Below are 21,412 nucleotides of genomic sequence, written 5' to 3' on the forward strand. Positions count from 1 at the left end.
TGAGTGGGAGATCTTCTCTAGAGACATCAGTGTAGGTGGCTTGGGCTTGTGTATTTCTGCAACGTATGTGAAGTGACTGTGATTAAATCTGCCAGTGTTTGGCTAAATGTGCTTTCATTCACTCAAAATTGTGCTTGCAGTCTTTGTTATTGCCCAAGCAAACTAAACTCACTTTCCTCTCTGACTGCTATCTCTTGTATGAAGTAGTAGCATTATAAACTTTCAAAGATCAAAGTTGTTTTTCCCTGTGTAAAGACATTGTGCCACTGGAGACTTCTTCTTTTGATACCAAGACCTGGTTCTGTGTTGCATTTATTTATACTATGCTTCAAGCTGTCCAGAAGGGCTCCCATGAAACAGAGTAAATTCAAACAGCAGAGGGAAACGAAGTATTCATCAAGGCTACGGGATGGTGAGCTGGAGTTTGCTGTCAGGGTCCATCAGGATCTGTCAGGGTGCAGCAGCAGGGCTCCCAAGGCTGCATTCAGTCTTGGATCATGGAAATCAGAACCTTCAGAAAAACATTAGGGTGACTCTACCTTGGAAGCTCTTAGACATCAGAATCTCCTTTTAATATCCAGTGTGGTCTTTCTTGAAAAGAGTGTGGACATAACCATGCTGAGGCTAAGGCATGCTGTAGGTGAAGCAGCATAGGAGTTGAAAGTGTATGGGATTTTGAAGATGTTGTCTTGGTTGGTTAGTTTGCTTTATACTGGTGAGGAAGGTGTACCAGCTCTTTTACATTTAAAGAAGAGAACAAAATGAGCCTATGATGGATTCAGTCTGGGAGGGCTTTTTAAGTTTTGGTTCTGTTTGTTGGTTTTGGTTGGGTTTTTTTTCCTGTAGGGTTTTAAAAGAACACTAAATGTTTACCATTGTGATGGGCTGTGTCTGCAGTTACAGGTAACCCTCACCCTGTCGTTGTTCTGAATGTCCATTATCAACAAAATCCCCCATAAAGCTGCAGGGTTTTTCCTGCAGGAGGAAAATGCCTCCAATTTTCATTCATTTACTTTTTGTTTTGGAAGAAAAAAAATGTCAGCAGCTGTTGGGAGAGGATACAGCCATGATCTAACAGAAAGGACAGGACCTCTGTAATCAAAAACATTGCTACAAGCTGGAACATGTTAACATAAAGGATAAAGGGTGACAGTGCTAATACTCCTTTAACATGATTTTTATTGGGTGAATGGGATTCTCAAGAACCACCCATGGCTTGAAGATCTATGTTGTCTAAACATACATTGTAGTAATTTACTTTATGTAGTAGTAGTAGAATTTACCAGATGATGCAGACACTGTGGAGCAACCCTCTGTCAAAAATTTTCTTCCACTGTTTATCCTAAAGAAGATCTAGAACCTGGACACATGAGCAATTTACTTCAATCCGTGTTCATCAACCAACTTCTGTGTTCTTAAAGCACAGCCTGAGAACCTGCTTCTCCCTCCCTTCCCCCACTCCCCTCAAAAAAAACAAACTAAAAGACATTCCAGGTTTGCACTAATGCTGTGCTTTCTGTTGTTGCAGACTGTAGGAATTTATAGTTAAGTTATTTTAACATCCATACTCTAAAATTCTAGGTATGTTGCAGTGCATGAATTTCCCAAATGGTCATCTGCTACTCTTTTTCCACCAAGGAAAGAGGAGAGTTAAGTTCAAGATTTGTTGCAGCTGGGCTGTGCTCAAGCTGATAGGAATGTAGTGATAAGAGGCAAAGAATTTGAATTTATTACATTTTTCTTCCTTGCCTGCTGCTGAGTACTGCAGTAATTTCACTGAGCTCATGTGTCCTTCTTAGTCAAACAAAGTAAATGTATTGAAAAACATCTCACATAAAGTTTGTAATAAACTGTGCCTGGCTAACGAGGTAACCCCCAACTGGTCTGTGTGTTCAGTGCAAACAGAAGTGCCTAGGGTGTTTGGGTGAAGCTGAAGAAGGGTGAGGGAGACAAGGCCTGGGAGAGCTGCTCCCTGCATCTTGAAAAGCTGGCAGCAGCCTCTCCATGCCTGTGCCTGTGGCTCAGCCCTACCTTGACCTAGAGGCCTTACTGAGGGAGGGTGAGCGTTCATTTGCAGTATCTTCTTTCTCCCCTGAGGATTCTGTGTGGCACCAGACACTGTACTGACCTGACTTCTTAGGATGGTCCTGCCTTGGGTAGATACAGCTTTTCTGTGGCTGTTGCCCTAAGCTGTGGGGAACTGTGTGCAAATCACATGCAAGCATGCCTACATGCTGAAGTTCTGCATGTTTTCATTCAGGAGATCAGCAAAAAGCCTCTTCAGAGTGCTGTGAAATTGGAAGAAAACTTCAAACCACTGCAGGACAAGAAGAAGTATCGACATAGACCTGAGCCTCTCTTCATCCCTCCTCCTTCCTTCAACTTCAGCATGTCCCACTCTGGTGCCACCCTGTACCAGAGTCAGCTCCGCTCTCCTCGTGTTCTTGGCGATCACCTGCTGGACCGGACGCACGAGCTGCCCCCCTACACTCCACCGCCAATGCTTAGTCCAGTTCGGCAAGGGTCTGGCCTCTTCAGCAGTGTTATCACATCATCTCATAGCACCTCACACACTCAGCTGCCACTTACTCCACTCACACCTACTCCACGTGTGCTTCTCTGTCGGTCCAGTAAGTATTACGACAGTACCTGGTAAATACCACTGTCCTCTCTTCTGGGGTTACCACAGTGAGGGCTTTTGTGAGTGCTTGCATGCATGGCTGGTTTTGATGCTCCACATGGAAACTCCATCTTGGCCAGGGTGCTTGCCTGGGATTTTGTAAAGGGGGTGTTAGACCACAAAGTGAAGAGGAGCCTAACCAGTGAATTAAAGCTGGGATCTGCCTCAAGGAAGGACCACAGTGCTTCTTGTTACATCTGAGCCTTGCAAAGTGGAAGAAAAAGACTTAGTTTGAGACCTGGGGTTGAGCTGGTTTGTTGTTCAGTGCTTCATAAGAAAAACTGTGTAATCACACATGATCAGGGCAGGAGAAAACTTTGCAAATTAGGACATTTTATTCTGTTACCTGTAACAATTTATACTGTTTCTGACTGGATAAAGGGTAATGTTTGCTTAATAGAATGAAGTAATGTTGATTTTAACATGGAGGAGGCAATGCTGCCTGGGAGGTGGAGCATCACCAGTGACACAGCTGCTACCAAAACACCCTTTTAACCTGGAACTCCAATGTCTGTTTCAGATAGTATTGATGGAAGTGTCTTTCCAGTGACACCTGGGCCAGGAGAACAGACTGTTGAACCGTAAGAAAAACAATACTGGTTTTGTCACTACTTTTATAGACTACCTCAAGCTTAGACTATGTGGCATAAAGTGTTTTGAACAAGGCAGGTAACGTTCACCTGCCTGAAGTTGTGTTGAGATGGATGTGTTTAAATGGTTCAAAAATGCTAGGAGAGGCCTGGTGGGAGGCACTGAAGCTAAAACAATGGTTAGTGATAGTTGGGAAAAGGGCTGTGAGGAAAACATAAGCAGATCCACCATGCTTGCTTTCAAATAGACAGGTTGATTAACTGGAGGGTTGGAGGGGTGTTAACTGGTAAGTTCCCCAGGGCAGACTGCAGACAGGATTTTTCCTCAGCAGTAATGTCTCTTTCTGCTCTCTGCTGAAGAGTGCTGTTCTCCATGGAACAGTAAGTTACCGTTTCCAGCACCTAGGCTCTTTGCTAGTCAGCACCCATGTAGGATAGTTCAGGTTGCCTGTAAGGAATGATGACTGAGCCTAGTTTATATTGTGTATTGAGATTTTTGTTTCCCCCCCAGGAGATCAGTTCTCTCTAATACTCAAAATACTTTTCCCACTGAGAGTAAAGCATTGCATAAAGCAATCTGACACAATTTCCTGCCACTCCAGTGTAACAGAAGTTTTGCTGGGAACAAAGGGAGCACTAATGTGACTTCTGACTTTTTTTCCTGCATGCTGTGTAGTTGAATACTTTTTTATTTGTTCTCTTAGACGAATCAATATTGGGTCCAGGTTCCAGGCTGATATTCCTGAGCTGCAGGACAGACTGCTAATGGAGAAAGATGTGCACAAGGCTACTTTGGTGTGGAAGCCATGGCCAGAACTGGAGAACAAGGTTTTCCAACAAAGAGGTACAATGATGTGCCATTTGAGAAGTTCTTAATCAGCCTGTGCCTGTTGAAGAAAGGCACATTGATTTCTCAGGGGTATACTCTTCAAAACGTCCAAGAGAGTATTAATTACTGACAATGCAGAGCAAGAGACCAGAACTGCATGTGGTGGCACTTAAAAGTGAAGTCTGGATGAATTGCTTTCTGGCTGCCAAGGGGCAAATATCATTGCTTGGAAGTGGGATTCTTTTGGGTCTGAACTGCCTTGGTAAGAGCAGAGGTCACAGATGAGAGACAGATGACTCCTGTCTGTCCTGTGACCATAACTGAGAGGAAGTGTGAGAGGCTCAGTGGCTTCTACCAGCCTGGAGCAGTTTGTTCCTGCTTTCAGCGTGGTTCATTTCTGTTTTCCTAGCCCGGCTAGAGCCTTCTTGGCACAGCCACGTCACTGGCCTGTGCAAGCCACTCCCTCACAGACAGATCTCTGCTTCTGGCTCTGCACTAGCTTGCCCTATCCCAAGGATGAGCTCTGCAAATCCCATCACATCCATTTTTCAGTGAGTGATCCTAAAATCAGATGAGGTGCTGGGGAGGGAGAGCAATGAAGACTGCTGCCCCGAACTATATTATCTTGAGTGGCAGTGTAAAATCCTTGGCTCTGGATGTTTGACTGACAGGCTGCTGTATGAGCAGTAAAATGTTGACTTCTTTCTGACAGTGGAAGACCTTCTAAATATGAGCTGTTCCAGTGTGTTACCTGGTGGAGGAACTAACTCAGAATATGCTTTGCACTCTCTCTTTGAAGCAAAAGGAGATATTATGGTAAGATAAGAAGCTGAAAGGGGAGATATTATCCTCTTCTGCAGATAAATTAGCATGCTTTATTAAATGGATTTAGATATGGTTGTATAAAAAAGGAGATTTCTGATTGATTCACAGTGATGCTTTTAAAATCCTGTAATATTTTTGGAGAATGACTTTTCCCTTTCATTCTTTAATAAATTTAAATTTCAAAGCAGTGCCTCTCTGAAGACTTACTGTATATTTCATATAGATAAGATTACTTAGTTTATAGCCTTAGGGCTTTGAATGTCTTCCAGTGCTTGCTCCAGCCCTAATATTTCACCAGCTTTATATTTGGTCACGGAGAGCTTAGTCGCCTTCTCACTCTTCCCAAAACCTTTGTTTGTAGCAGCAATCACATCTACTTATTTGTTCAGAACTGTGAGGTAATTGCATGCAGTTCTCACATAAATAATGCATTTCAAATATTTGCATTAGTTTAATGATGAGAATATTATTAACTAGGGCAAAACATCCATGGTTTTTTGCCCAGTGCTAGGGAAAAGATGAGGCCCTGCACCAGTTCCTGGAAAGCTGATTTAAAACAAAATACAACACAACATAGGACCAGAATGAATCTCTCAGGGTTGTCTAATACAGTGGGGTTTAGCTTGTGTCCCAGTTTCTTTGGGGTCTATTAGCCATATCTGAGGGGTCTGAGACAGGTGAGTGAACTTCCAGAATGTGTAATTGCTGCACAGTGGGGTCTACATTGTCAGGGGAAAAATTCTAGGGTCCTGCAAATCATCTGTCTTCCTGGTCCAAAGGACAGATGTTGACCTAAACAGATACCCCAAAAGACTTCATGCTATAAATACTAATGCTATCAAACTAACCATTAAACAGTAGGAATTAACACTATCAAACCAAACACTACAAACATTTGTATGTGGCAAGCAGAAGGGAGGGAAGTGCTGGAAGTTGCTAAGTAATTGCCACAGTTATGCAAGTTAAAGCAGGACAGGTGTGCAGTAGGTGCTCCTCTGTGAGGTGCAGTGTTAATGGGCCTTGGAGTAATTCACTGTGATTTTGTATGGCAGAAAAGAAAAAAGGGGAGAAAATTCATTCATATCCTAGTACCAAATAGTCTTCTAAATGTGGTTGCATGCAGCAGCTAACTGCATTTGCTAATTGTGTTTTCCCCCACTTTTTCATGCAGGTTGCTCTTGAGAAGCTGCTGTTGAGAAAGCCAGTGAGATTGAAGTGTCATCCTTTGGCAAATTACCACTACGCAGGTAGCTCTCCTTGTGACCTCTGTGTCTGTGGGGCTTTGGTGTCCAGGGCTGGCATCCCAGGCTGGAGCATGGGATCACACTGCTCTCTCTGCTGTCTGCTGCAGGGGTGGCAACATCTCAGAGAGGTGATGTGGACAGTGCTGAGTGGTACTTCCAGAGCCTTATATTAGAATTTTGGTGGTTTCTTACCTGACTGATGTTGTACAGAAACTTTGCATCCATGTTGCTGTGTAGGATTCTACAGATTTAAAACTGTCTTGAGCATGGGTTTTCTTCCCCTCTTCAAAACTGAAATATAGAATGGAATGGAATGGAATGGAATGGAATGGAATGGAATGGAATGGAATAGCATTAACCAGGTTGGAAAAGACCTTTGAGATCATCAAGTCCAACCTATCACCCAACACCATCTAATCAACTAAACCATGGCACCAAGCACCCCACCCAGTCTCTTCCTAAACACCTCCAGTGATGGTGACTCCACCACCTCCCTGGGCAGCACATTCCAATGGCCAATCTCTCTTTCTGGAAAGAACTTCTTCCTAACATCCAGCCTAAACCTCCCCTGGCACAGCTTGAGACTGTGTCCTCTTGTTCTGGTGCTGGTTGCCTGGGTGAAGAGACCAACCCCCACCTGGCTACAACCTCCCTTCAGGTAGTTGTAGAGAGCAAGAAGGTCTCCCCTGAGCCTCTTCCCCAGGCTAAACAACCCCAGCTCCCTCAGCCTCTCCTCACAGGGCTGTGCTCCAAACCCCTCCCCAGCTTTGTTGCCCTTCTCTGGACACCTTCCAGCAACTCAACATCTTTCCTAAACTGAGTGCCCCAGAATTTAATTTGGTGATCTCCTGTTTTGAACTGCTGCTCTTTGTACATTATAATTTGCTAGCAGTAAGGTCTTCATTTTCTGTTATGTAAACATCAGCCATCATGCTTTCCTTTTGGGAGGTGATGGTGCATGATAAATGAATAGGATAATCAAAAGCATCCTTCCAAAGAGGCAGTGCTGTAACTCTGGTTAGCATCTTAGTACTGAATGCAGAGCCTCTCATTATGTGGATCTAACCCAAAAGAAACAGGTCTTGGATGGTGACTTCTTTAACAAACACAGCAAGAACTGCATTTGATGGAGCAGAAGTGCCCTGTGAAATACACCAGGTGGTGTTAAGCTTTTGGACTATCACCTAAGCATAGATGGCAAATACATCTCCCTGATAGCCCTCCATGTTACTGCTTAATGCTTCACAGTGGCTAATAACTGCTTGGATGCACAGGATAGGCATTTTAAGAGGTTTATGACAGGTTTATGCCCAAGGGGAAACAAACCAAGAATCAGTCAGTCAGGCACAATATCCAGGATCACATACTCATTTCCAGCTACAGTCATAATGTGACACCAGCATAGAAGCAAGCTACTTCCTGGCTGTAGTAACTTGCTGGAAGGACTCCCAAATAACAATGACTCTTTGGTAAAACAACTGCTTAAGCCCTTGGCCTGAGAACAAGAACAGAAACATGTTTGATGGCAGCTGATAGTGACAGTGAATACCTGTGAAGGTCAGGTTTGAGTCTTGTCTGGGGGAGATGCTTTGGCTTTTGACAAGAGCTCTGTCACAGTCCTAATGGTGGACAAGGGCCTGAATGGACAAGGAGGACATCACAGTATCACCAAGGTTGGAAGAGACCTCAAAGATCATCAAGTCCAACCTGTCACCACAGACCTCATGACTAGACCATGGCACCAAGTGCCATGTCCAATCCCCTCTTGAATACCTCCAGGGATGGTGACTCCACCACCTCCCTGGGCAGCACATTTCAGTGGCCAATTACTCTCTCTGGGAAGAACTTTCTCCTCACCTTGAGCCTAAACTTCCCCTGGAGCAGCTTGAGACTGTGTCCTCTTGTTCTGGTGCTGGTTGCCTGGGTGAAGAGACCAACCTCCACCTGGCTACAACTTCCCTTCAGGTAGTTGTAGAGGGCAATGAGGTCACCCTTGATCCTTCTCTTCTCCAGGCTAAGCAACCCCAGCTGCCTCAGCCTCTCCTCACAGGGCTGTGCTCAAGGCCTCTCCCCAGCCTTGTTGCCCTTCTCTGGACACCTTCAAGTGTCTCAATGTCCTTCTTAAACTGAGGGGCCCAGAACTGGACACAGGACTCAAGGTGTGGCCTAACCAGTGCAGAGTACATGGGTACAGTTCAGCCAGGAACTTTGACCAGGTCTTCTTTCTGAAGAAGTGACACCAAATTGTGTGTGAGACAGTCCAGGGGATGAAAGAAGGATCTTGAGGAGAACTCCCAGCAGTCTCATTCTCAGTGAGTGACCTAATTAGCAGAGCAGATAAGAAATTTCTGCCCATGTGGCAGAGGAGTAGAAACAGTCTTTACTGAATCAATTTCACAGTAGTTTCAGAAAATGTTTTATTGTGGTGCAGCAAGGAGCCAGCAAAGACTGATTTATTGAATCTTTCACATGAGGAAACAAAATCTCAGTAGTCTGGGTTTAAGTACCATAAAATAACATGACAAAGCATTATTTACTCATGCTCTTGAGTGCAGCTTACATCAGTAGCCACGCTCTAGCACCACGGAGCAGCTCTTGAATCATAGTTCAGTTGTGACTGGCAATCAGAAACTTGAGGCACAGGGCAATTTCTCACAATCTACTAGATGAATAGTTTTATAGAAGTTCAAGTCACATTTGTTTGGGTCAGCTTTTTGGGCTTTCTGCTCTATACTCAGAAATCACTGTTCTCAGGCACTGCCACATTTAAAGGTGGAATAGACCAAAACAGAGCAGTGTGGCCCTGATCAAAACTCATCCTTAGTATTGCCCTCAAATGGGGGTGCAGGCCAAAAACTCACCTTTGAAACCTGTTCGTTTGTGAGGGAAGGAGGTTGTAACACTTAAGCCCTTTCCATTGTGTGCCATGAGAGCTTGACATGCTAACCCAGGGCTGCTTGGAAGAACACCCTGATCTCTGTCCTGCTGCTTGCCATCTGTCAGGATGGTGGTTTATGGAAGGGAAGGGGAGTGCATATCTAATACAGGAGGAGCGCTGTTGGAAACACTAGAACTGTTTTCAGTGGAACAGTGGAATTTCTCAGGTCTGAAGTTCTCATGTAGTGACAATTGTTAGAGAGATGGTTTCCCATGTGCTTCAGGCAGCCTGGAAACATCTCATGTGTACTGTGATAGGGTGTGGGTCAGGTCCAGCATATACTCTCTGTAGTGTATTTGAACCACCACAGAGAGGGGCTCCCTCTCTGTAGGTGCAGCCCCCTTGAAACCCACAACTTGGGCCCAAAGCTCCTGGACTTGTAGGAGATACTTAGTTAACCAGTGCAAAAGCAGGTAAAACTAAATGTAGATTAAATATCAAAACATAAAGACTAGCTTTAAAATGTTATCTGTATTCCAAAGTCCAAAATTCTTTCTTGCTGCATTGCAGATATCTCTCTCTCCACGTTCTCTATATCTCCCTCAAGCTAACGAGAGCAAAAACGGTCTCCCAGCAACCAGAGTTAAAAACAGCTTTTCTTCTGTTTCTTTTCCTACACAGTATTTATTCTATTAATTAGGATACTTCCAATTAACCCATATAATCTTGCAAGGGTCTCTGCAAATACCACAGCTATTGAGGAAACCCTGTGAGGTCTGAATCCTCCATAGGTGTACAACAAAAGGAGTTTTTTGGAAGGGAGCTATGATTTATTGGTTTTTCAGGTGGTGGGTTAGAGGCAATAGAACATGACAGGAGAGCTTTGCTAACTTAAAGTCTCTCCTTTGGTGTTGTCATGCTTTTTAATGTTATATTTTGGTGTAGCAGAGCAGGCCCTTAGACCGAATCGGTGTGTTTACCCCTGTGCAAAGGGAGGGCAAATGCAAATGACTGGCAAGTTGTGTAAGAAGGGAATGATGCTGGCTCAGGGTGGGAAGGATCCAAGGCAGCATGTCAGTGAAAAGATCTTTTGGGTGATAACAGAATAAGTAAAAGTTGTGGCTTGAAGCCAGTGCCTTTCTCTAATGCTTAAGAGAGCTTTAGTGTAAATCTCTGTGGAAATAACTAATGCATGCTTTTATCCAGTACTAGAAAAGCCTGCAGAAAACAGGTTGCAGAGAAGTTAATGTTGTGTTTTTCAACCTATGAAAGATCAGTGAGATACCAGCTCTTAAGCTGGTGAGCCTGAAAGTTGACAATAAAAAGCAAAAAACATTTGCTGTTGATAATTTTGTTTTAAACAGACATAAGTAATCTGTAGAGTTCAATAGCATGCATGGTGCAAAACCCAAGTTAATTGAATTCACTGCAGAGGCAAGCATTTGTATGCAGAACAGTAACACTGACAGGAATATTAGGGATTTCTTTTGATAAAAGTTTCAGGTGTTTCAGGAGAATCTTCCCACAGTGTAGGTCATTTCAAAGACATCCACTTCATGGCTTCTTTCATAGCCTTCCCTTACCATGTGTAATGCTCCCCACTCTTACAAACAGGGCACTGCTCTGATGCAGCAGAGCAATCCTTTGTTCCTTCTGTTTGACTAATACTGGGGAAGCACAAATTCATTTCAATTTAAATGTTGCTTTTACATTTTCATGGGCAGTTAGGCTGGTGATGCAAGCACAGAATAACAATATTGGGAAGTTTTATATAATGCTTCCATCAAATGATCTTGGAGCACTTTGTGCATGCTGCACATTGCTGCAGTCTCTATCTACTTGTGACCTCTGCCACACAAGATTTAAGTATCTTACCTCAAATCAAGTGGAGAGCTGCAAAAGGACCTTGTGAGACTGTCTAAAGAGAAAAAGGATAGATAAACTTCCATGTAGTTGAATGTGAAGTGGCATATGTGGGAGTAAGCAAAACAACCTTTACATGGGCTCTGGGGTGATACTTCATAGATTCATAGAATAGTTTGGGTCAGAAAGGACCTTAAAGATCATCTAGTTCCACCCCTGCCACCATGGGCAGGGACACCTTCCACTAGACCAGGTTGCTCAAGGCCTCATCCAGCCTGGCCCTGGAAGGTTGTAGACAGGTGGGGGTTGGTCTCTTCTCCCAGGCAATCAGCACCAGAACAAGAAGACACAGTCTCAAGCTGCACCAGGGGAAGTTTAGGCAGGAGGTGAGGAGAAAGTTCTTCCCAGAGAAAGTTGTTAGCTGTTGGAATGTGCTGCCCAGGGAGGTGGTGGAGTCACCGTCCCTGGAGGCATTCAAAAAGGGATTGGATGTGGCACTTGAAGCTATGGTTTAGTAGTCATGAGGTGTTTGGTAACAGGTTGGACTTGATGATCTTTGAGGTCTTTTCCAACCTTATTGATTCTATGATTCTATGACCTCCAGGGAGGGGGCATCCATGACCTCCCCTAGGCAGCCTGTTCCAATGTCTCACCACCCTCACTGTAAAGAATTGCTTCCTAATAGCCAGTCTAATTCTTCCTTCTTCAAGCTACAATCCATTGCAGCATCAGCTCTGTATTTTACAAAAGATTTAAAAAACCCCAAACATCAGCAAGTCAAATGTTAGGAGGATAGAGAATGTGATGATGCCACAGTGCAAGTCTATGAATTGCTTATATGTTGACCATTACGTACATTTCTGGTCACTGCATCTCATTAGGGATGTTTTAGTGCTGGACAAGGTTCAGAGAAGGGCAGCAATAAGGACCAAAGGTGTGGGAGTGACAGAGAAGACATGGAGTCCTGAATAGCATAGAAGCACACAGAATCACAGAATCACCAAGGTTGGAAGAGACCTCAAAGATCATCGAGTCCAACCTGTCACCACAGACCGCATGACTAAACCATGGCACCAAGTGCCACATCCAATCTCCTCTTGAACAGCTCCAGGGATGGGGACTCCACCACCTCCCTGGGCAGCACATGCCAATGGGAAGAACTTTCTCCTCACCTCGAGCCTAAACTTCCCCTGGAGCAGCTTGAGACTGTGTCCTCTTGTTCTGGTACTGGTTGCTTGAGAGAAGAGACCAACTCCCTCTTGGCTACAACCTCCCTTCAGGGAGTTGTAGACAGCAAGAAGGTCTCCCCTGAGCCTCCTCTTCTCCAGGCTAAGCAACCCCAGCTCCCTCAGCCTCTCCTCACAAGGCTGTGCTCAAGGCCTCTCCCCAGCCTTGTTGCCCTTCTCTGGACACGTTCAAGAGTCTCAATGTCCTTCTTAAACTGAGGGGCCCAGAACTGGACACAGGACTCAAGGTGTGGCCTAACCAGTGCTGAGCACAGGGCACAATGACTTCCCTGCTCCTGCTGGCCACACTATTCTTGATGCAGGCCAGGATGTCATTGGCCTTCTTGGCCACCTGGGCACACTGCTGGCTCATGTTCAGCCAGCTGTCAACCAGTACCCCCAGGTCCCTTTCTGCCTGGCTGCTCTCCAGCCACTCCGACCCCAGCCTGTAGCCTGTGGAGATGTTGGTAAAGACTGAATTCACTTTCTCTTCCACTTGACGAAGAAGGGATTATTCAATGAAGCTACTAGGAGCCAGGAAACAAAGAAAACAAGGTGGTTCTTCATGTGGAGTGTCTGCTGATCTGTGAAACTCCTCAGCAAAAGATGGTTTGGGTGCAAGAGGTTTAACTGGTGGAAAGACACTTAGAATGATAGTTACTAAACAAGCAAATTGCAGCAGACTCAGGAAATTTCCTGCACTGGAAAGTGGTCAGAGGTGAGGAAAAATTAGGGACTCCAGGTCTGAGTCAGTGCAGACCTGTTTGGGTGGCAAGCATGTGCCTGAGGTTCCCCAGTTATTGTTTCAGATACTACATGGATGTAAAGGTGGTGGGGGGTTATTATTTCTCATGAATTGGCTGTTTGGGTTTTTTTTCTAGGCTCTGACAAATGGACACATCAAGAAAGGAGGTTGTTCAAAGAGGCATTGTCCACCTACAGCAAAGATTTTGGCTTTGTACAGAAAATGGTAAGGATATTTCTGTTCTCTCAACTGTTTCTTCCCATTTGCTGTATTCTGTTTCCCTTCGTGTTTCTCTCCAGTGCCAAGACCAGGTTGTAGCAGGTACACAGCCAGCAGTGGTGTATTCCATTTGGTGCACCTATGCATGCAACTTCTGCACCAGTAACAAAACAAATAAAGGAAAGTCTTTTACTCTTGTAAAAGTTTTCCTCTAAAAGTTCCTGTAAAAGTTTCCTCTTTTCCTCTTATGTAAAAGTTTTCACACCTGGAATCCATGTGTGAGGCAAATTTAGTGCTCTGCTATCATCTTGGTGTTCTCTGGCAGTTTCTTAAAAGGTACCTGAGTCACTGTCATTAAGCCTTGTGCCAAAGAGTTGAAGTCTGTTAATACAGAGAGGACATGTTTGGGCTTAATCTTCATGTTCTGCCACAAAGCAGGAAGTACAAGGAGTATACATATCAGGGCAGAATAACTTCACTTTTTAGCTTGAATGTTGAAAAACATTTGGGTTTATAGGAACCAAGTCTTAATTCCTGGATTTCTCAGTGGTGTTTGTGCACTTGAACTACAAAAGTATGTAGGCAGTCATTTTCTGACTGAAGTCTAGAGAATCCCAGGTTTGACTGGAAAACATTAACTGCAAGCCATTATTCTGCAATACTCTTCCTGTTGCAGTCGAGCTGGCTTTTTTCCCCCCTCCATTTGAATGTTTGATAAATAAAGCCTGCCTCTTACTGCTCTCTACAACTACCTTAAGGGTGGTTGTAGACAGGCAGAGGTTGGTCTCTTCTCCCAGGCAACCAGCACCAGAACAAGAGGACACAGTCTCAGGCTGCACCAGGGAAGGTTTAGGCTGGAGGTGAGGAGGAAGTTCTACACAGAGAGAGTGATTGCCCATTGGAATGGGCTGCCCAAGGAGGTGGTGGAGTCACCATCATTGGAGGTGTTCAGGAGGAGACTTGATGGGGTGCTCGGTGCCATGGTTTAGTTGATTAGCTGGGTTGGATTGGTAGGTGGGTTGGATGCGATGATCTTGAAGGTCCCTTCCAACCTGGTCTGGTCTATTCCATTCCATTCCATTCCATTCCATTCTATTCTATTCTGTTCTGTTCTGTTCTGTTCTGTTCTGTTCTCTTTGAATGTACTAACATTGTGTTGAATTAAAGCAAAACACTGAGACTGGATTGTTGCTGCAATTACTGAACTGCAGGTTAAGTCCAAGACGGTTGCACAGTGCGTGGAGTATTACTACACCTGGAAAAAGATCTTGCGCCTGGGACGGAAGCACAGAACACGGCTAGAGAAAAAGAGAGAGGAATGCATGGTAAGCCTGAAAGAATATGAGGAAGTTCAAGAGTTGATTGTTTCTATGTTTGTCCTGTTTTGAGGAGGAGGCTGAACTAGATACATAGTTCTCTTCCAACCAGAATGTTTCTGTAATTGTAAATTATTCATAGATTTATTCATAGAATGGTTTAGGTTGGAAGGGACCTTAAAGATCATCTAGGTCCAAGCCCCCTGCCACGGGCAGAGCCACCTTCCACTAGACCAGGTTGTTCAAGGCCAGGAACCCCTTTCACTAGACCAGTCATGTCCTGTAGGAGAATTCTGTGACCTCCATTCCACCAAGGCTCTGTGCTCCTGGACAGTAATGGCACAGAAGCATTTTGATTAGTGCATTATCTAACTCTAGTCCAGCAATAGTGGGGTTTGCTGCTGCTGAAGCAGGTAAAGTATTCCTGTAGCTGTGCCTTTTCTATACACAACTCCAGTACAAATATCATTTACACATTACACAGGCAATGCAACTCTTGGTGTGTAAGATCTGTATTATCAGTAGTCTGAGTAGTCTTAAGAGATGTTTGTTGGGGGTTTTTGGTTTGGCTTGGTTTGAGTTTTGTGTGTTTGTTGTGTTGTTGTTTGGGGTTTGTTGAATCCTGTAATCTGAGCGTGTGTGTAGCATACATTGCCATTCTAACACAAAATACTGCACCTTGACACCTATAGATTCTTGGAGCCACAGCTTTGCAATACAGATGGAATCATGGAATGCACCAGGTTGGAAGGGACCTTTAGAAACCACCTAGTCCAACCCTCCTGCACTAAGCAGGGACATGCCCAACTACATCAGGGGATGGAGGATGTTTTGAGCCCTGCAGGGAAGCTTTGTGAATTGTAGTTTGTCCATTAAGGGCTGGTAGTTCCACCAAGGCCAGAAGCTCATTCAGGATGGGGAAAAAACACTGAAACCTTGAAGCAGTCTTTTAAATACCATGCTGTTCCAGTACTGTGTGTGTCCTGTTACCTAGTACTGTCTTTGACTGCATGTGTAGTATTGTTTAACTGCGCTATTTCAGACAAGTGGAGAAGAAGAAGTGTTAGAGGAAGATGAGGACATCGAAGAAGATAGAAAGGAAGAAAGGGAAATGCAGAAGTCTCCTGACCCACCAGCTATCCCCCTTGTTGGACCTATAGATCTGCCTGCCCTTCAGAGTCTGTCACTTTCTTCGTCCTTCATCTGTGAAATGCCAAATTGTGGTGCTGTACGTGTGTTTGGTATCTACAAGAGCAGGGAGGGGTTGTACACTAGTGAGTTTTGATTGTGGAGATCAGTTCTAGACTATTCCTGGTCAGTGATACCACCTGAATATCTTTGGGCATGTCACTTTGCCTGCTCTTAATTCCCATCTCACAAAACTATAGGTAGTGTGCTGATACGTACATGAAACTGAATCCTGAGAGACAGTATTTCTAATTGATACAGCATGGTTACAGCTCTGATTGCCTTTCTGGTACATAACTGTGATAACAGGAGAACTCTCTGCTTGCTTTCATTATGACCCTGGTGGAATACAGCTAAGAGGAAGCAGCATTTGGCCAAGTAGATTGTGCATACTAGATGTGTGCAGTTGTTCCATTGTAAAATGCATCCAGCATGCTTCTTTTTGCAGTTCCTGTTTGAGTGCAGCGTTTCTTGGGGGTTTTAATACATTTTGCTCTTCCTTCCACCTCATTGCTCTCAGGTGTTCAGCTCCCGACAAGCACTCAATGGCCATGCTCGCATCCACGGAGGTACGAACCAGGTGACGAAGCCACGCTGCGCCGTGCCAGGGGCTAAGCACAAATCCGGTACTCAGAGCGGGTACTGCTCCATCAAGAGTTCACCTGCCCACAGCACCACCAGCGGCGAGACCGACCCCACCACAATATTTCCTTGCAAGGAGTGTGGCAAGTAAGTGAATAGGAATGAATAAGCAGTGTTGCTTCCTATTTGCCTGTTTATATTCCAAATGAATAGTGCTGCAACAAACTCTTCATTTGGCTCTGATCATCTCAAAGGAAGGATTTGCCCTTAGGTGACGTGTCCTCTTTCCAACACCTTCACAGACTGGTTTGCATGGGTCACTGTGGATGCTTCCCTTGCAGAATTTATCATAGAATCTTAGAATAGAACCATAGAATCAATAAGGTTGGAAAAGACCTTCGAGATCATCAAGTCCAACCTATCACCCAACACCATCTAGTCAACTAAACCATGGCACCAAGTGCCTCATCCAGTCTCTTGAACACCTCCAGCGACGGTGGCTCCACCACCTCCCTGGGCAGCACATTCCAATGGCCAGTATCTCTTTCTGGGAAGAACTTTCTCCTCACCTCCAGCCTAAACCTCCCCTGGCACAGCTTGAGACTGTGTCCTCTTGTTCTGGTGCTTGTTGCCTGGGAGAAGAGACCAACGGCTACAACCTCCCCTGAGGCAGTAGTAGCGATCAATAAGGTCTCCCCTGAGCCTCCTCAATTTACTCAGTTACCTGCTGGAATTTCAATTATCCAAATACCTGCTGGAAGTTCTGTATCTGATAGTCACCCTTTGTGCTTCGTCAAACACTTCCAGTGGGCAACTTTCTGTTTATGCACTCAAGTTTGTCTACCCTAATGTGGGATTCCTTCACTTTTTCTGTTGTGTAAAATTACTGTGAAATTAAGTACAGGAAGAATGAGAATAGAATAGAATAGAATAGAATAGAATAGAATGGAATGGAATGGAATGGAATGGAATGGAATGGAATGGAACGGAATGGAATGGAATGGAATGGCAAGGAACTGACCAGGTTGAAAAAGACCTTCAAGATCATTGAGTCCAACCTATCACCCAACACCATCTAATCAACTAAACCATGGCACAAGTGTCTCATCCAGTCTCCTCTTAAATACCCCCAGTGATTGTGACTCCACCACTGCCCTGGGTAGCACATGGCAAATTTCTCTTTCTGTGAAGAAATTCTTCCTAACATCCAGCCTAAACCTCCCCTGGCGCAGCTGGAGACTGTGTCCTCTTGTTCTGGTGCTGGTTGCCTGGGAGAATAGACCAACCCCCACCTGGCTACAACCTCCCTTCAGGGAGTTGTAGACAGCAAGAAGGTCTCCCCTGAGCCTTCTCTTCTCCAGGCTAAGCAACCCCAGCTCCCTCAGCCTCTCCTCACAGGGCTGTGCTCAAGGCCTCTCCCCAGCCTTGTTGCCCTTCTCTGGACACATTCAAGTGTCTCAATGTCCTTCTTAAGTTGATGGCCCCAGAAGTGGACACAGGACTCAAGGTGTGGCCTGACCAGTGCTGAGTACAGGGCACAATGACTTCCCTGCTTCTGCTGGCCACACTATTCCTGATGCAGGCCAGGATGCCATTGGCCTTCTTGGCCACCTGGGCACACTGCTGGCTCATGTTCAGCCTACTATCAACCAGTACCCCCAGGTCCCTCTCTGCCTGGCTGCTCTCCAGCCACACTGACCCCAGCCTGTAGCACTGCATGGGGTTGTTGTGGCCAATGTGCAGAACCTGGCACTTGGATGTGTTCAGTCTCATGCCCTTGGACTCTGCCCATCTGTCCAGCCTGTCTGTTCTCTCCTACTCTCTAAAAGATCAACTCGTTCCCCCAGCTTGCTGTCATCTGCAAACTTACTGATCATGGACTCAATCTCCTTGTCCAGATCATCAGTAAAGATACTGAACATGATGGGGCCCAGCACTGATCCCTGGGGCACACCACTAGTGCCTGGCCGCCAGCTGGCTGTGGCACCATTCACCACCACTCTCTGGGCTCAGCCTCCAGCCAGTTCCTAACCCAGCTCAGAGTGCTGCTGACCAAGCCAGGGGCTGACAGCTTGGCCAGGAGTTTGCTGTGGTACCAAAGAAAATATGAGAGCTACAAAATACCTCCATCAGAGTTGCAGGGGGCCTGTTTGAAAATGTTAGTATCTATAAATCTGGTAGCCTGTCCCTGAAATTCTCACCATGGCATTGCAGACTTCACTGACTTCTATTTTAGAGCAAGGAAGCAAACGTACTGATAGGCTGTTGTGTCTTTTTTGGCTCACTTCATCCAAAGCAATGCATTTTAGTTTTGTTTCTGTTGTTTTTCCCCCCTCCTCTCAAACTTAGGGTGTTTTTCAAAATCAAAAGCCGCAATGCTCACATGAAGACTCACAGGCAACAGGAAGAACAGCAGAGGCAGAAGGCCCAGAAAGCTGCGGTAGCAGCAGAAATGGCAGCCACTATTGCAAGAACTACTGGGCCGGTTGGGCATAGTTTGATCCCTCTGGATCACGTGAGCTTGGCTAAACACGTGGAGAACGTGGGTGACATTGATGATGATGTTGTTCAGGAGCTGGGTGATGTCATGGAGGAAAATGAAGTCATGGATGCTGACCTCTTGTTGGATGATGAAGATGCCGACCTGCTGCAGGATGATGCTGAGTTGTAAATAAAGTCATTTGGTAAAGACAGCCACTGAGCACACCCTGAATGGATCAGTCAGGAAGCCTGGACTGCTTGTTTGTTCCCTACTGATTGTAAACTACTTGTTGAAAATGATAATTCTTTTATCCAGGTCTAGACAATTAAATCTGCCTTGTTTTGTTTTGTTTTGTTTTGCCTTTTATTTTTGTTTTATTTTTTTATTATTAATTTGTGTTTGGGGGTTAAAAAAAATAAATGATTGGTACAAATATTCTTTATAAGGGTGTTTTTATCTGAGCTCATTTTGCTGATAACTCCCAAGGCCACCGATTACAGGAGTTTATAGTTCTGCTATCACTGCCCTCCAGATGATTCCTGTAGGAGCTCTAGCTTCCAAGTTTCGCTGTAGTCCAATTACAAGAATGATTTTCACACACTTTGGATGGAACATACTTTTTTTTTGCCCGTGCTGGATCGCTTCCAGCATCTTCTGGAGACTGAATGCCATCTCTGTTAAGGAGATGATTATGCTCTTTGTCTTTGTGCTGTCATTTTAAGGGAGGTGGAGGGGGGGGGAAAAAAAATCTGATTTAACTGTGAAATAATTACAAGAGTGACTGTATCATCTGTAGTATCGCAGTACTTCTTCAGTTGTCTTGCCTTAATGCATACATGTTAGGCAGTTTGTAAAAGCATTGGTTACACTGTACATTTCAGAGCTTTCTTTTTTAGCCAGATTTTGATGTGCTGATTTTAAAATGACATAATTCAAGGACTGAAGAAAGAAGATGATTGTACTGTGGTTCACATCATCTGATGTGAATCAAGCCCACTGCCTTGGTAATTGGATTGCACTGGAAATATCTTTTGCTGTGACAATAAATCACACTGGTGAATAGCTATCTCAGTGGTTTTAGGAGGGTGTATGCTTGAGCAAGGCAGGAGCTTGCTCTCTCCCCAGGCAAATACAGAACAGAGATTGATGAAGCATATGCCTTCAGCACATTAGCTGTTACTTGTGGGCATGAAATGTTACTCTGGTGCCGTTTTCAGTCCTCCTCATTACATCAAATTCAAACGTTGTTGATTTAGTAAAACATACTCCAAAGATGAGCTCCCATTGCTGTTGAGTTTCTCATCTCTTAGGTTCAGACCTACATGCTGGGTGTCTTAGCACCGTTTCCAGAAATTGAGGTTTGGTTCTCTAAGCAAATAGGATCTCAAAATAATTGTACCTTGTGGAATAAAAGAGTTGAGGAAGAACTGGAGTTAGGTTGAATGGACATTTAATTACAGAATATGAATACTGATTTCAGAGCTTTCACAGGTAGGAACACTGATTTTTCTTGTGAATTTTGCACAGTAGAAGACTATTGCTAACTTTATAAGATATTTTGTAAGACTAATTTCAGATCTTCCAGATTCCGGGGTTGGTTGGTTGGTTGGTTTTGTTTATTTTTCATGATTTGGGGTTTGTCTTGTTGCTTTGGGGGTGGTTTGGTTGGTTTGGGGGTTTTTGTTTTGTTTTGTTTGTTTGTTTGTTTTGCTACATTCCTAGCTCCTTAAGCAGAATCTGAGAGATGGTGGACCTTACCTTCTACTATCTGTCTTCCTTGTATAACTATGCAAAATGAGGGTAAATCATGGCACTTTTGTATAGACATACCAGACCACAAAAGTTCAAAACCAGAGTCGTTGGCAGGGAGGTGCTTTCTCTGTCAAAGCCAAATATGTGAAGCCAAATGACCTGAAGTTTCTGCTTCAGGTCAAATGTTCTGATATTAAAGAACAACCATTCAGGAGAATGGAAATCACTTCTCTGTTTCCAGTTAGTGAAGTTTCTGTGTACATGGTTTACTTTACTGGTTTTAGAGGTTGTTCCAGATGTGCTTTTTTAAGGTGGTTCTGACCAGCAGGTGGAACTTCACTCCCTCTGCTACATATAAAGGATGATGTTCTCAATTCCTGTACTTGTGAGTTTCAGGAGATCAGACAGCAGCTGCCTTTTCTTTCCCAAACTGCCAGGCAACACACTCCTCAGTTGTTTCCGTCTATACTGTGACACATGGGCCACACAACCCCACTTCAGCAAACTGTGTGTTAATCTGTATGCTGCCCATTAGATCCACTGCTAATCAATTTTGCAGATTGTGCAAGTCTTTGTGGTTTGCAAAGTGGAAGGCTCTTGTGAGTGGTAACTTGTCTTGGCCTTTAGGAGCCGGTATTGGAACCTGGCAGTCTACTTTCCCTCTTCCAAACTTGTATCGTTTTGAACTTTCAAGGACCGTTCTGAGACGGGCTGCTACGCTGGAAAGTGGAAACAAGTTTTCAGGTTACGTGGTGGGAAAAAAATGAGTGTTTAAGCTAAGTGATAATTGAAGTCAGTGAGAGCTCTGCTCGAAGAACAGAGTGAACCACAGTAGAAAGTTGTGGGCTTGATTCAGAAGAGCAGCTTTGTATTAAAGAATCTACGGTGGAACTTTTCTAGCAACAATTGGACAGGTATCTGTGCTAAACCTAGTATATATATAAATACATATACACATATATATATGCCTGGTTCTGTAACATTCATGGGGTT

General features: G+C 44.5%; 1 protein-coding gene across 1 annotated transcript in view; it reads left to right on the plus strand.

Annotated features, from left to right (window-relative positions):
- The window catches only part of TRERF1 (transcriptional regulating factor 1), a 126,225-nt gene extending 107,223 nt beyond the window's left edge, over window positions 1-19,002 (plus strand). The window contains exons 8-17 of the mRNA XM_054169183.1: window positions 2,261-2,630; window positions 3,201-3,261; window positions 3,975-4,114; window positions 4,812-4,915; window positions 6,096-6,171; window positions 13,017-13,105; window positions 14,311-14,424; window positions 15,458-15,643; window positions 16,124-16,332; window positions 18,535-19,002. Coding sequence (XP_054025158.1) covers window positions 2,261-2,630; window positions 3,201-3,261; window positions 3,975-4,114; window positions 4,812-4,915; window positions 6,096-6,171; window positions 13,017-13,105; window positions 14,311-14,424; window positions 15,458-15,643; window positions 16,124-16,332; window positions 18,535-18,856 — 1,671 coding nt within the window. The 3' untranslated portion in view covers window positions 18,857-19,002. The remainder of the gene's footprint in view (window positions 1-2,260; window positions 2,631-3,200; window positions 3,262-3,974; window positions 4,115-4,811; window positions 4,916-6,095; window positions 6,172-13,016; window positions 13,106-14,310; window positions 14,425-15,457; window positions 15,644-16,123; window positions 16,333-18,534) is intronic.
- Window positions 19,003-21,412: the final 2,410 nt, after the last annotated feature.

This window comes from Dryobates pubescens, chromosome 2 (assembly GCF_014839835.1).
Source record: "Dryobates pubescens isolate bDryPub1 chromosome 2, bDryPub1.pri, whole genome shotgun sequence".
In the NCBI taxonomy this organism is placed as follows: Eukaryota; Metazoa; Chordata; class Aves; order Piciformes; family Picidae; genus Dryobates; species Dryobates pubescens.